The sequence below is a fragment of the Podarcis filfolensis genome (genome assembly GCF_964270895.1).
Source record: "Podarcis filfolensis genome assembly, chromosome: 3".
NCBI lineage: Eukaryota > Metazoa > Chordata > Lepidosauria > Squamata > Lacertidae > Podarcis > Podarcis filfolensis.
Genome location: NC_139606.1, coordinates 59,259,096 through 59,271,957, shown reverse-complemented (window position 1 = coordinate 59,271,957; position 12,862 = coordinate 59,259,096). Strand labels below are relative to the sequence as shown.

The 12,862-nt window shown below is 44.3% G+C and overlaps 1 protein-coding gene and 1 long non-coding RNA gene across 19 annotated transcripts in view; one reads left to right on the top strand and one right to left on the bottom strand.

The window, feature by feature from the left end:
* Window positions 1-2,554: 2,554 nt before the first annotated feature.
* On the bottom strand, window positions 2,555-7,549 carry LOC310760025. The gene is made up of 4 exons (XR_014546699.1): window positions 6,850-7,549; window positions 4,902-5,005; window positions 3,689-3,780; window positions 2,555-2,643 (listed from the first exon to the last, which is right to left on the bottom strand). It is a non-coding gene; the product is annotated as an uncharacterized lncRNA (long non-coding RNA).
* A 96-nt stretch (window positions 7,550-7,645) lies between these two features.
* Window positions 7,646-12,862, top strand: part of EPB41L2 (erythrocyte membrane protein band 4.1 like 2) — an 83,781-nt gene continuing 78,564 nt past the window's right edge. For 5 of the 18 annotated variants that reach the window (XM_083607623.1, XM_083607622.1, XM_083607620.1 and 2 more), the window contains exon 1: window positions 7,822-7,966. Coding sequence is in view for 4 of the 18 variants with exons in the window: in XM_083607618.1 (XP_083463744.1) it covers window positions 7,702-7,966 (265 nt within the window). In the remaining 14 variants the exon portion in view is untranslated. Of the gene's footprint in view, window positions 7,967-8,040; window positions 8,063-12,862 lie in introns of those variants that run through there. The other 13 variants (XM_083607624.1, XM_083607619.1, XM_083607632.1 and 10 more) reach the window with 6 other exon arrangements.

Sequence of the window (12,862 nt, the reverse complement as noted above, 5' to 3'; positions counted from 1 at the left end):
TTGGGGTGGCATGCATCCTGTCTCTCTGGCTTGCCATAGCTGGAACTGCAAGGCAGCCTTTTGTAAACTGCAAGCTAAACTTCCCTCTCTTGCTGAATGTTATGTTGAAGCCATCATCGCTTGGCTCACTCACCCGTTCTTAGGGCCAAGCTACATGTTACGTAATTCATGCTTTCAAAAATGCATGCTTAAACTGGCCTCTTTAACTCTGAAGAAAAAGCAGCTGTGAGCCCCCTGGTTTGACATATGCTCCTGGTTTTGCACTTCTCTTCTTAAAGCGAGGCGAGCTGCCTTACATGTAAAATATCAGCCATCGTTCTTCACAGCAACTGACCCAGTCATTCCAGGCTGATTTGGTGAAGTTATTTAAATATGTAGCAGTGTAAACAGACCCCTAAGCCAAGCTAATGTGCGCAGCATCGATTGGGAAGCAGATAATGGTGTTAATGCAGGCACCGAAGGACAAGCAGCTTCTAAGCCTGTGCTGTACTTTCCGTCATACAAGCTGCTCAGAATAATATGTGCAGTTACAGAATCAGGAAACCTCTTTAAGTGTTAGGTGTGTGTGTGTGTATCCTTTCTTCGCTTACCTGAGAGTAAGTCCCATTGAACTCAAATGGGTTCACATCTGAGTAGACATATATAGAATCATGATGTTAATGTTACTACTCTTAGCCTTCCTGATCTGTGTACATGCGGGGGGGGGGGAATGAACATTCAAATGTTGCAAACTATTTCCCCTAAAATAAAAGTCTGCATATGATGTAATGCGATGATGCCTCGGTGTTCCTTCGTTTTTCCTCCACAGTTAGGGACAGAGACTATTTTCAACAATAGCCTATACTTTGCTTCCATCCAATTATAATGGGGCTCAAAATGGAAGGGGGAAATTTAAAAAAAAGAAAAGAAAATGAGGTTTTCCAAATAAACAATCCTTTTCAAAACAACCAGTGTTTGTGTGTGTTGTAGGACGGTGGGAAAAATGGCCGATCTGGATTCTGAACTATTAGTTGAAAAATGGCTGTCAGCAAATGGCTGCAGTCCTTTACACACTTACCTGAGAGTAAATCATACTGATCTCCTTATGACATATTATGAAGTACATATGAGGTCACGTACAACTATTCACCATGCTTAAAACGAGTAACTATTTACTCATAGCACTTGAAGTGTCACATACCTTTGATTCTGTATTAGTTATGATATACAGTGGTACCTTGGTTTTTGAGTGGAATCTGTTCCTGAAGACCGTTTGAGTTCCGAAATGTTCAAAAACCAAGGCACAAAGGGTGGTCTGCAAATGTAATTGAGAAAGTTGTGAAACACTCAGTGGAAGCTGTTCTGAGGTGCAAAAACGGAAGCATTTACTTCTGGATTTTCGGCTTTTGAGTTCCGAAATGTTCATCAACGGAGACGTTCAAAATCCGAGGTACCGCTGCATATAATTATATATTATATAGTATTAGAATAATAAGAGTTAGAAGGGATCATAGTCGTAGAATAATAGAGTTAGAAGGTCATTGAGGCTAACCCCTTGCAAAGCAGGAATCCTTTTGCCCAACGTGGGGCTTGAACTCATGAACTTAAGTTTAAGAGTCTCATGCTCTACCGACTGAGCTGTCTTGTTGAGTGTTATAAGTACATATAATAAGTACATACAGCTGTTATGTTAGGGGAAAAAATACTTGCAGGACTGTGGTGTATTTCACACAGCAATTTCAAATCATTTGCTGTAAAAAAGGTAAGGAAGCATGGTTTTTGTAAAACAGCAACCCTAAAGCATTGGGTCTTCAAGTGGGACAACCACATATAAATATATGGTAAGAAATTAAGAAATGGGTCCCCAGATGCATGTTTGGGGTCAATTTGAGTCCTGGGTATGAAAATATTGAAACTTTGGACCTAAACCCCAACTTTCAGAATAAACCCTTTCAATAAAAACTTTTAACATTAACAGCTATCAAATTAGATAACAAAACCTTGCTGCCGTAAAGCAGCAATAAAGAACCAACAAGAATAAAAGGAGTAATAGCAGTAATATCCATACAAACATTAACTAGCAATAACAATAACTCAGGAAAATAGGACTGGTTTTATGTGATGCCTAAAAGTTAACAAAGTAGGCATCAAACAATTGACTTCTGGGAAACGATTCCAAAATGTGCAGGTTTTGGGGAGACTATCTTTGTTCATCTAACCTTGCAGCAGGTGGGGAGGGGCAGAGAAATCGGCATCTATTGAAGATTTTAAAGAGTAGGTAAGCTAATATGGTAGCTGGAAGCTCTTCAAAATGTTGGTTGCAGGGAGCTACAGGGTTGGCAATGTGGTGCTGCAAACAGAGTGAAGTACTGTACTTTTCTGGCTATTAGACACCCCCATATGTAAGACACCCCCCTATTTTGGGGGACTCAATTTTAAGAAAATGAGGGGAGATGGCCCAAAGTTGTTGAGCCTCTCCCATACTGCTGTGCGCAGGAAATGATCCAGGGAGTGCTTCCCGCATGCAGTGGCACGAAAAAATACAGTATTTAATTGTTAATTTTTATTTTGTGGTATTGTTTTATGAGCCTTGTTGACAGAACTGCTTTAAGTTGTGGTCCACCATTTTATTGCAATTTTTGATTTGGTGACTATTCTGGGTGTCTGTAAAAGAAAAAAAGCAAACTCTTAAAACAGGACAAAAATGGACATTTTTTTTTTCCTTTTTAAATGCCTTTGATTTCCATACGCTCCCTCCAATCCTGTGGAATATTATGACGGTTAACAACTTGGACTTCAATACATGGGTAAGAATAGGATGGAATTTCTAACATCAAGACACCCTGCCATCTGTTTCTCTTTTAAGAAAAAACCCTCTCTCCACAAATCGGCTCTTTTAAGCTTTGCTGGGAGAAAGCACTGTATCATATGACCCGTTTTAAAAACCACTTACACAGGCTTTACAAGTCAAAACAGCACCTTGAACTTCTCGTGCACAATTTACTAGCATCCAACACTGCCATGAGCAATGCTTAATAGCTGCAAATGCTCATTTGTTGCTGTCATAATATGAGTACAGCTATTAATAATAATTAGCTGTGTGGAAATGGGAAGGCGTCCCATAAAGACAGTTACATTTGACCCAGGGTTGCCCAAAAGTTTTCCGAGGCCTGAGAGAAAAACGGAAGAGTAGGCTGCATGGCTGAGATAGAACCGTATATGACAATAGAGTCAAATTGTAGCTGGGAGCCATGGGAACGGCTGGGCTAGACTCCGTATCAAGAAGTAATTCACCTTGCTCAGCTATAGTTGATGGGATGTCAGCCCCTGGCTGGTGAAGCCCAGGGTGCAAGAGTACAGGTCACCATGACATAGTAAGAGAGGCGGATGCTCAAAAAGAGAGGGAGGGCCAAAATGTGTAATGCTAAACGTGTAGCATGCAACTGCAGCTGTATTTATTTATTTATTTAAGAGTGGGTGTATATTGCCAGCACACAGAGAGGGATCATGATCCAGATGAAAATCCCACCCCCCACACCCAGCTATTGGGCTGAAAAAGAAATAAAACCCCCCTCTGGAACTGGAGGGAACTTCACCCCAGTTCCTGGTGAACCCCACAGGGGGAAAGCCACAGAACAACTGGCGGAGCTGGGAAAAGCCACACTGAGGCTCTTGCATTCGTCTGGTAAAACAGTACTTGTCTGCTCACCCTTCATATCTCCAGCCTGTATGGTTGGTTAATGGATGGTATCGGTTCTCTGATGCCAATGCCTATCTAAGCCCAGGCAGAGGTTGCTTGACCTAGTATAAGAAACAAAATAAGGAATCGGATCTTGTGAAAGGGAAGCACACCTTTCGCTGTGTAAGCAGACAGCTTGCCCTACCAATTTTCGGAAACATTAAATGGGTTGTTGCTGGATGGAAGCTGACGGGAATTGGTAGTCCAAAACGTTGGGAGGGTACTAGGTTAGCGAAGGATAAAGCACAGCATACAATCCAGCTGCTTAAGAAAATTTAAAACAAAACCCAGAGGTATAAATATAGGCTGTATTCAACCAAGTTTTACTCATAGTATACCTATTGAAATTAATGAATCTAAGTTAGTGACGTTCATTAATTTCAGTGGGTCTACCCTCCATTTAGTTGAACACCACCGTTGTTTTTTTTTTTTTAATCAATTAAAAACCCAATAGTTTCCAAAAATAATAGAATTTCATAGCTCAAGGATGTTTGGAATTATTATTCCCATTTTGTCCACCCTTAAAACTCAAGAACAAAGTCACACTGGATTCAAACAAAATGTGTCCAGATAACAATTTCATAGAGCTACAGCTTAAATGTTTTCTTGTGGTGTGAGGCAAGAGCATTCACCATAAACTCCCTTTACAGCTCATAATTTCCTCATTTTTGAAGCATAAATGAGACCCGTGGAAGAGAATGGAGACAGCATTGTCATTTAAACCAACAACGCTGACAGCTAGACTGTTTACTTTTCTGCTGTGGTTCTTTTTTCCCTTTACATAAGCCAGGGGTCACAGTCGCAGCCTAGCCAAACAGCCTAAAAAACGCGAGGAAAGGGAGTAAAAATCGGCTATTGGATGTAGAAGGCACAGCTGAAGCCCAGGACTCTTTGCACACTGTTAAGGAGGACAGTCGGTTGAGGAAAGAGAGGGAAGAGAATTATAAAGATGCTTCCTTTTCTTTCTGGCCTTGCCTAATCCAGGAAAAACATCTTGCTTTTGTCACTATGCTTGGGAGATTTAATTGAAAGAAGGGTCCCCCAGCTCCAGTTGTTTATAACCCTACGCCAATTAAACTTGCTCAGGCTGATGCTGTTAAAAACATCAGCAGCTGCAGCAGCGCAGCGCAGCAAAGCAGCTATAAGAGGAAAAGATCAGGGTGGGACTTTTCTCCTTTCATACCTTTAAAAGTTAATGATCGCTGAAGGAGAAAAAGCTGCTTCTGGAGACAATCAGGGCCAGAGCTGTAGAACATTCCTGCCATTTTTCCCGAGCTTCTTCAAGCTCTGGGGAAAACAGAAATGTGGAGACAAAACACATAGGCTGTGTTGACACAACCACAAGCGCAAACTGTGCCAAGTATTACTGTAGGCGGCCCATTCAGAAGTAATCACTTGACTCTTCTTCAATTCAAAAGACACAGTTGTGCTCAAAGTAGGATTAATGTGCAGAGCACAGCACTTAATTCAGTTTCAAGGCCAACTGTAAGAAACGACATGCAGCTTTGGAGGGTACACCATGATATCCCATCAGCCACGGGTAAGATGAAACGGAAGGTTGTTGCACTCCGGCTCTGCTTGCGGGCTTCTCATGGGCTGGTCACCACTCATGCATGTACCTGTAGTCAGATCCAGTAGGGCTCTTCTTATGTTCTTTTGGCGCTGCTTGCGAGTAGAACTGCAGTCCTTTCTTCCCATTCTGGATCAGACATTTCCCTGGCAAACAGGGGCTGCTTATAGGTTTCTGCTGCTTTATCTACCAGAAGACTGGAGAATCTGGGTGATGCTCCAGAGCTTGTACCTATAGGCATCATTTGTTGATCTCCTTGCCCACGGGAGACCTTGCACTCATTGGGCAATACTATGGGCTGTTCCTTGGAATGTACCTGCCTCCAACCATGAAGGCATAGCATATCCATCATGGCTAGCAACCATTGATAGCCTTATCCTCCATTCATTTTCCCAGTCCCCTTTTTTAAAGCCATCCAAGTTGGTGGCCATCATTGCCTCCTGTGGCAGCAGGTTTTATAGTTAAACTATGCGCTACGTGAATAAATACTTTATCTTCTAAATCTTCTGCATTTCCTTAAAAGGGGCAGTGCTGTCCGAACAGTTCCTTGAGGCTACTGATGGTCCCCTTCAGGAACCAACAGCATGAGCATCCTATTAGCCCAGCCGTCTTTTTCCTAGGATCAGCCTGCCCATTAGTGAAATGATGACAGAACAAACTTTTGCTCCAGGTGAAAAAGATAAGTTTTCATGTTTTGCTGAGGTTATAATCTCAGAGAAGTAAATTGGCATTAAGCAGTGTGCCCTAATCTATAGTTTCAGCTAAAACATTAACTTGGTTCAGCAAAGGTGTTTGCTGACAAATAAGGTAAGGAAGTTCGAAAGCACATCAGAGTGCAAGTAGATAAATAGGTACTGCTCTGGCGGGAACATAAACGGCGTTTCTGTGCGCTGCTCTGGTTTCATCAGAAGCGGCTTAGTCATGCTGGCCACATGACCCAGAAAAACTGTCTACGGACAAACATCATCCAGTAAACCAGTAAACTGTCTGCGGACAAGCGCCGGCCAGCTCCCTTGGCTGGTAAAGTGAGATGAGCGCCGTAACCCCAGACTCATCCGCGACTGGACTTAACGGTCAGGGGTCCCTTTACCTTTAAGGTAAGGTATGGTTATATTTCATGGAGTAGGTAATGAGCAAGGTTCTTGAAACTACACAGAAACATGGGGAAAGACAACCTGTTCCTGATTATCAGCCAGAGGATAAACTGTTTTTGGAGCTTCCACTGTCTGCAGTGTGAATTCTACAACTATAAAATGCTCTGTGACTGCAAAAGTGAAGGGAAAGCAACCTGGTGATAGCGAGTCCAGAGGACCAAGAATTGTTAAAAGTTGCATTCCTGCTTCTCAGATAGAACTTTTCTCAAGCTTTTCCTAGCTGATATCTGTTCTTTTGGACTCAGCATATCACATCCTGTTTTTAATCTCCCTTCCCTTTCCCATAACACTCATCTGATTTAGACTGTGAATTGGAAGGCAGGGGCTGTCTGAAATATTATCACCTTTGAATAGAATGTAGTGCTTAAAAACAGTTAATATTAAATTGTATTTCATTATTCCCTGACCTCCTGGTTGGGATTCTGGAGGTCACCAATGAAGCTATCCCTCCATCTTTTGGATTGACGTGAATACGTGATGACTTGCATGATGAAGTTGTTTTAACCTGTGGCACCACTGAATGTTTGGGCTGCTAATGTTATATAAAACAACACTCTATTAAAATAGAATCTTAAACATCCCCTGCTCAACCACAGCACTGCTGATTGTTTGTCCTCATCTAGGACTGGATTCCAGCCTTAAATCCTAGGCACTGCTGTTCACTCAGCAGCTCTACTAAATTTAATTAGCCTTAAATATGTATATAAGATTGCAGGCTTACATAAAAGTAAGTCCAGCAAACAGACCTCAGAGAGATGTACAATAACCACAATAAAAGCAAAACACAAACCATCGTAAAACCAAAAAGTGAACAGTAGCGATCATAAAAGAATAAAAACTGCAGGTCAACAAAAGGCAGCTCCTTCAAAATGCCAGGCAAGCAAGAAATCCTTAACCTGTAACATGATGGATCACATAAACGACACAAGAAGCCTTTTACTTCCATCCAAATCTCCGTCTGAGGCTTTTCTTGAATGCGAAACGTATTTCTAGCACCGCTAAAAATGCACTGATTTCACATGCACCAAACCAATCCCTGCCCATATCAGCTCGCACAGTTGTTTTTCTTTTCTTTTCATTTCTTTTCCTGGGCCAGCCTCGTCTATGCAACAGCAAAAAAAAAGGGGGACCGCGAGCGAAGGAGCGCGAAGGCGGGGCAGCTCGGAACTACAAGCAGCCTGAAGACCATTGTGGGCGTGGCTAGAAAGAGCGGGACGAAGGGAGGGTGGCTGAGCAAGAGAAACAGAGGCCGCCGATTGATGGGCAGAGCGCGAGAGGGAAGGGAAACACAACACCCAAGAGGGAATAGGTGGGGCTGGCCGTCTTTCTGGAGCCTGCGATTGGCCGAGGGTCAAAACCGGGGGCGGGGCTGCAGGCGGAGGCCGGGACGCGGGGAGGGGGGCTGGAGCCGCGCTGACGGCCTTGGCCAGGGAATTTCAATTTCGAATGAGGCTGAGGGAGGCGGTGGCGCAGCGGCCAGACGGAGAAGCGAGAGGCAGGAGGAGGAGGAAGCCAGCCGAGGAGGTAGGAAAGCCCTACAGGCGCCGCCGGCAAAGTTGGTGCGGGACGTAGCAGCGCTGGGTTGTTTTTGGCGGGCTTCGCTGTCGTAACCGAGAGCGAGTGAGGCGGCGCTGGGGAGCCTCCGCCGCCGCTTCCCTTCCTCTCCTCGGCTGCGAGCGAGTGAAAGGGACGCGGAGTGAGCCTGAGGGGGAAGTAGGCGAAGCGCAGCAGCCGCTCTCTTGACGGAGCCGGGTCCCCCTTCCCCCGTTTTCTCCTCATAGACACTCGGCCTGGCTTTTGCTCTGCCCCCCACCCCCGAGCCGCCCTTCTCCTGGCCGCCGTTTGGCTTTCAGTTCCGGCGGAGTTGCTCCCCTGGGGGCGGACGGCAGGGAGGCGGCGACGACAGCGCGGGTTCCTGCTCTTCCCGCTCCGCCGCCTCCTCTCAGCCCCTGGTGATGTGGGGCTCCAGCTGGAGTCGCCTCGCGGCTTGAGTAGGTGGGAGGGGAATTTTTTTTGGGGGGGGTTCAAGCCTCCTTTGCCTGCAGCCCCGGTGGGGAGGAGAGGCGGCGGCGAAGACGACGACAGCGCGGGCGGGGGGAAGAGCAGCTCTGAGGCGAAGATGCACGTCCGCTGGGGCTGCCACCGCCTTCCTCCTCGGGAAATCCGCTGCCCTCCCTCAGCGCGAGGGGAAGGGACTGTGGCGCTGAGGAGGGAGGAGGATGCAAAAGCAGAGCAGGGAGACGGCGCTGCACCGCGTGTTCCTGCCCCTCTCCAAAGCGTGGGGTGTGTGCAGCGTGTGGCATCCTGCCTAGCGGGGTTTGGGTGTGCAGCCCTCTTTCCCTCCGCAGGTTTTTAATCCCAGCAGCGGCTTTCTCCTTCCTGCCGAGGGTTCAGCTGAGCTGCACCCCTCCCCCGGGAAGCCGTCAATCCCCACCTTTTGTTCAAATTTCCCTCGTTTACATCCCCTCCCACGCGCGCGCCACGACGCGGGAATGTGATCCGCGTGGGGGCGGGAATGAGCGCCAGGCTCTGGGATGCCGATTCCTGGCCGAGCGTCCCGACGTATTCGCTGTCCTGGAAGCCCCCTGCAGGCCGCCGGGACTGTTGTGACCTGCGTCGTAACGCCGTGTGTTTATGTGTAGCCTCGTCTCCCGTGTTTGCGGTGATTGGTGGGCGGGGAGCCCTGGCCCATTTAGTGGAAAGATATAAAGCTCTTGCCAATGGGTGATAGCTTTATCGGCACCACCAAAAAGCCACAGCGTACTGATTTTCGTATACTGAGAAATGTTATTCAGAGCAAACTGGATGTGAAGCGAAGTAGCGAGGTCGGGTGGGGAAAGTGGACATGATGAAAAAGCTTAAAATGGACGCAGGAGGTATTATGCAGACTTAATTAGATTAGAATGTGGTAGGTTGCAAATGGGTTGCATTAAAGCAGTGGTGTCCAAACTTTTTTCAGAGGGCCAGATTTAATGAAGTGAGGGCCAACCAAAGTTGTTGAGCTTTTCTTAGGGTTGAAGTTGTTGAGTTTTTTACCCCAGGAAATAAACTGCTACAGGGGCTGGATTAAACCGACCTGCGGACCCCCCGAAACGGACTTTAGACATGCCTGCATTGAGGCCCGTTTACCCCCATTCCCTTTTGAAAACACCACAAATGTCATGGATACTCAAAGCTGTTCTAAAGACAGCAGACAGGCATTGCACTCCCTATGTTATACACTCTGCATGCTCTAATTTTAAGGTGTGCTGAGTATGCTCATTGACCACCTGAAGCAAAATAGGGTGGAGTTGGGGTCTATGCCCCCCCTCAACTATTATCTTTATATGGTAGAAACACTCTTCACACCTCCTTCAGTTTTAAGATTGCTGGATGGCTAAATTTGGTATTCCTCAAAACACACATACACATATTGTGTTGGCCCATTATGACAAATCCAAAAGCTGTAATAGGGCTTTTACAATAGGGCTGTGACAATACTTGTTCATGTAAACAATACCATTCCATTAAGTAATAGTAAGTTTCCATCTAATTCTAGAGGTGGAGTGGTAAAGGCTTCTCTGTTGTACATTTGAGGAAGAAGTCCACTTCATCTCCCACAAATTGGAAATGCTAAAAGGCTGCTTAGAAAATACTATTAACTTCTGATCACCATAACTCAAGTGCCCACGTGCTTTTTAGAATATGATATGGCAACTATGGAAATAATTCATTTCCACTTGTCTTAAGTGTCTGCCTAGCATAGCATAGCCATATTCTCTCTTAAAAAAAGATTGGTCATGATAAGCTAAAAAATATGGATGTGATTTTGATGTTTTGTTTTGTTAGGTCTTTGAGGCTAGGATGCTCCAACATGTGAGGGGTAGTTTTGGATAAAGAGTTTGAGATAAGAGTTGCATGTGGATTTGTTAAACTTGTAGCTTTGCTGGTGATCTGAATAGTATGATCTGTAAGTAAGAAGCTTTGTTTGGAGCTTGACAACGAAAGTGAGGCAGTTCTAAAGAGGCTAGTGCCACCTTCTAGAGAGGATGGTGGGAAAATGAATGTAACCTACTGGCAAGGACTGCACTGTTCTCTTTCTTGCCATCACCTGCTTATTACCTAGATCAGAAACTGAGTGATTCCCACTGACTTATGAAGTCTACTGGGAGTAGGAAACTGCTAGTTAAAGTCTGCTGCTTGACATTTCTATTTGATCCCTCTCCTAGTTTCTCATGCAGTTTAGCCCAGTAGTGTAGCTCAAGTGGTTCAAGCAATTGTGTGTGTGTGTGTAACTAACAGCCTTTGGGTGTGTTTGGGAAGCAGTACAGAAATCAAATTGAGCAGTGTGTTTATTAAAAGCCGGAGGAGGAACCATAAGTAGGTGAAATCAAAAGGAAAACACTAAATAATATTTTTGTATCTAATCCTATACTGTATTAGGAAAACCTAACATAGCAAAACTTATTCTTATGGTCATCTTTGCCCTGGGTAACCTCTGAAGTTGGTGGGAAGGCAAGGAAGAATGTATGTGGGCATAATATCACTTTTTATGCAGTTTGCTTGTGTTGATAATGATTAACAGCTAGACTAAGGAAGGAGGGACTTAGACAAGGATGCTGGAGGTGACTAACACTCATTTCCTGCTAGAAGGTGAGAAGTGGGATAGAGATGACTGCCAGACATCACAGTGCTGGTGCTTTAGATATTTGACAGGCATATGAAGTCTGCTATTCCAGTCAACTCCATGGAAGGAGTTGGGTGGGCTGTGAGAGGGGACTGTAGAAAAGATGATTTTAAAGAATTTCTGTGGGCAAAGTGCACTGCAGTTAAGAGGTGAGGCTTTTGCCCAGGAGGAGCGAATGGTATTTCATTTCAGAAGGTGGGCTTGTGAGAACCATGGACAGAACTAGTGTCCCACCCCCTTTCCATCACAGTTTTCTACCCCACATTTATCTGCTGGTTCATGCTCTGTGGAATAGTCACTCTTGCTTATAAGAGCCTGAAGTTTCTGTTGTGGGTGCCTAGTATATAGGCATTATGTATATAGGCATTATGTGTTTAAAGATGGATACCATAAATCAGGCTCTCCAAATAATTTTGTACTACAACTTCCACCATTCCCAGCCAGCATTCCCATGCTCATGGATGAAGGGTGTTGTAAGGCACAAACCTGAAGATACCACATTGGCTTTCCCTGCCAGAAATTAAGCTACATTTTCTGATCTTGAAAAAATTAAGTTCTCTTATAAATCAATATAGATAAGGCTTGATAGGAGATAGCCTGTTTCCCTAGCTTCCTAGTGTCAGCAATACCACACCAGTTACTGTGCCATATTATATTATTTTAGTTTTTTCATTTCATTTCATTTACACATGTATACCACCTCCCTTCTGTCATGGAACGCAAGGCAGCTTACATGTTGTTCCCATCTGGTCATCCATCCAGGCATTGGCCTGGCCTAGATCTATTGATCATTAGTCACCATGCATTTCTGGGTAATAGTAGTTGTTTTGTGTCCATGTTCTTACTGCTCACACACTAAAAAAGTACAGAATAAACTATATTTGCCTTTGCTTGGTCTTGTTCATCTGTGTGTTTTCACTTTGCAGTTTTTGAGTTTGATCAGTGTAGGTAATATCTTCTGGAATGAATTGGTATGCACTGGAAAAAAGGTCGAAGTCTTAGCATAAACATTTCCAAAATTGCTTTGGGTGGTTCTGGAAAAGTTGTTAATTGTCAGGGGCATTATTCAGTGGATGGTCATGACAGTCGTACCAAAATGTACACATGCATTGCAGCATTGCTGTTCACATTGCTAGGAGCTGTTTTGCCCTTTTTCAGGTATATCTTGGAGCACTGTAGAAACCTGCAAAACTAGTGTGACCAGAGAATATGTGGAACAGAAAAAGGGATGTGTAGTTCAGAGAATGACATTTTTACAATTATGTCCCTAATTATTTTAAAAGTTATTGACTGCATTCATAAGAGTAGTACATGTGTGTGTGTGTGCGCCCATGTGCTAATGATAAATTGTGTGTTAATATGTATCATAGAAAGGAAATTGAGTTTCTGATTGTGACTTTGAACTAACTTCTATGGTATTAGAGTTCTATGGTAAACATCTTCAAAGATGTTTAATGTAAAAATGTGGGCCAAGAAGTACGTAAATAAACAAATGGGACTGCTAGGTCACAAATGAACCACCATAAACGTTACTACTCCCCCTTTCCCCAAGTTCTGTGCTTTGCACATACCTCAAAGCATTGCTTTTTTCTAGGGGTTCGCATACCCCTAAACATTTTGTGAATCTAAGTTTGGCCTCATTAAAGGGCAGCATTTCAATATGAGTAGGAAAATGAGAGTACAGTGGTACCTTGGGTTACATATGCTTCAGGTTACATGCTCTTCAGGTAACAGACCCTGCTAACCCAGAAATA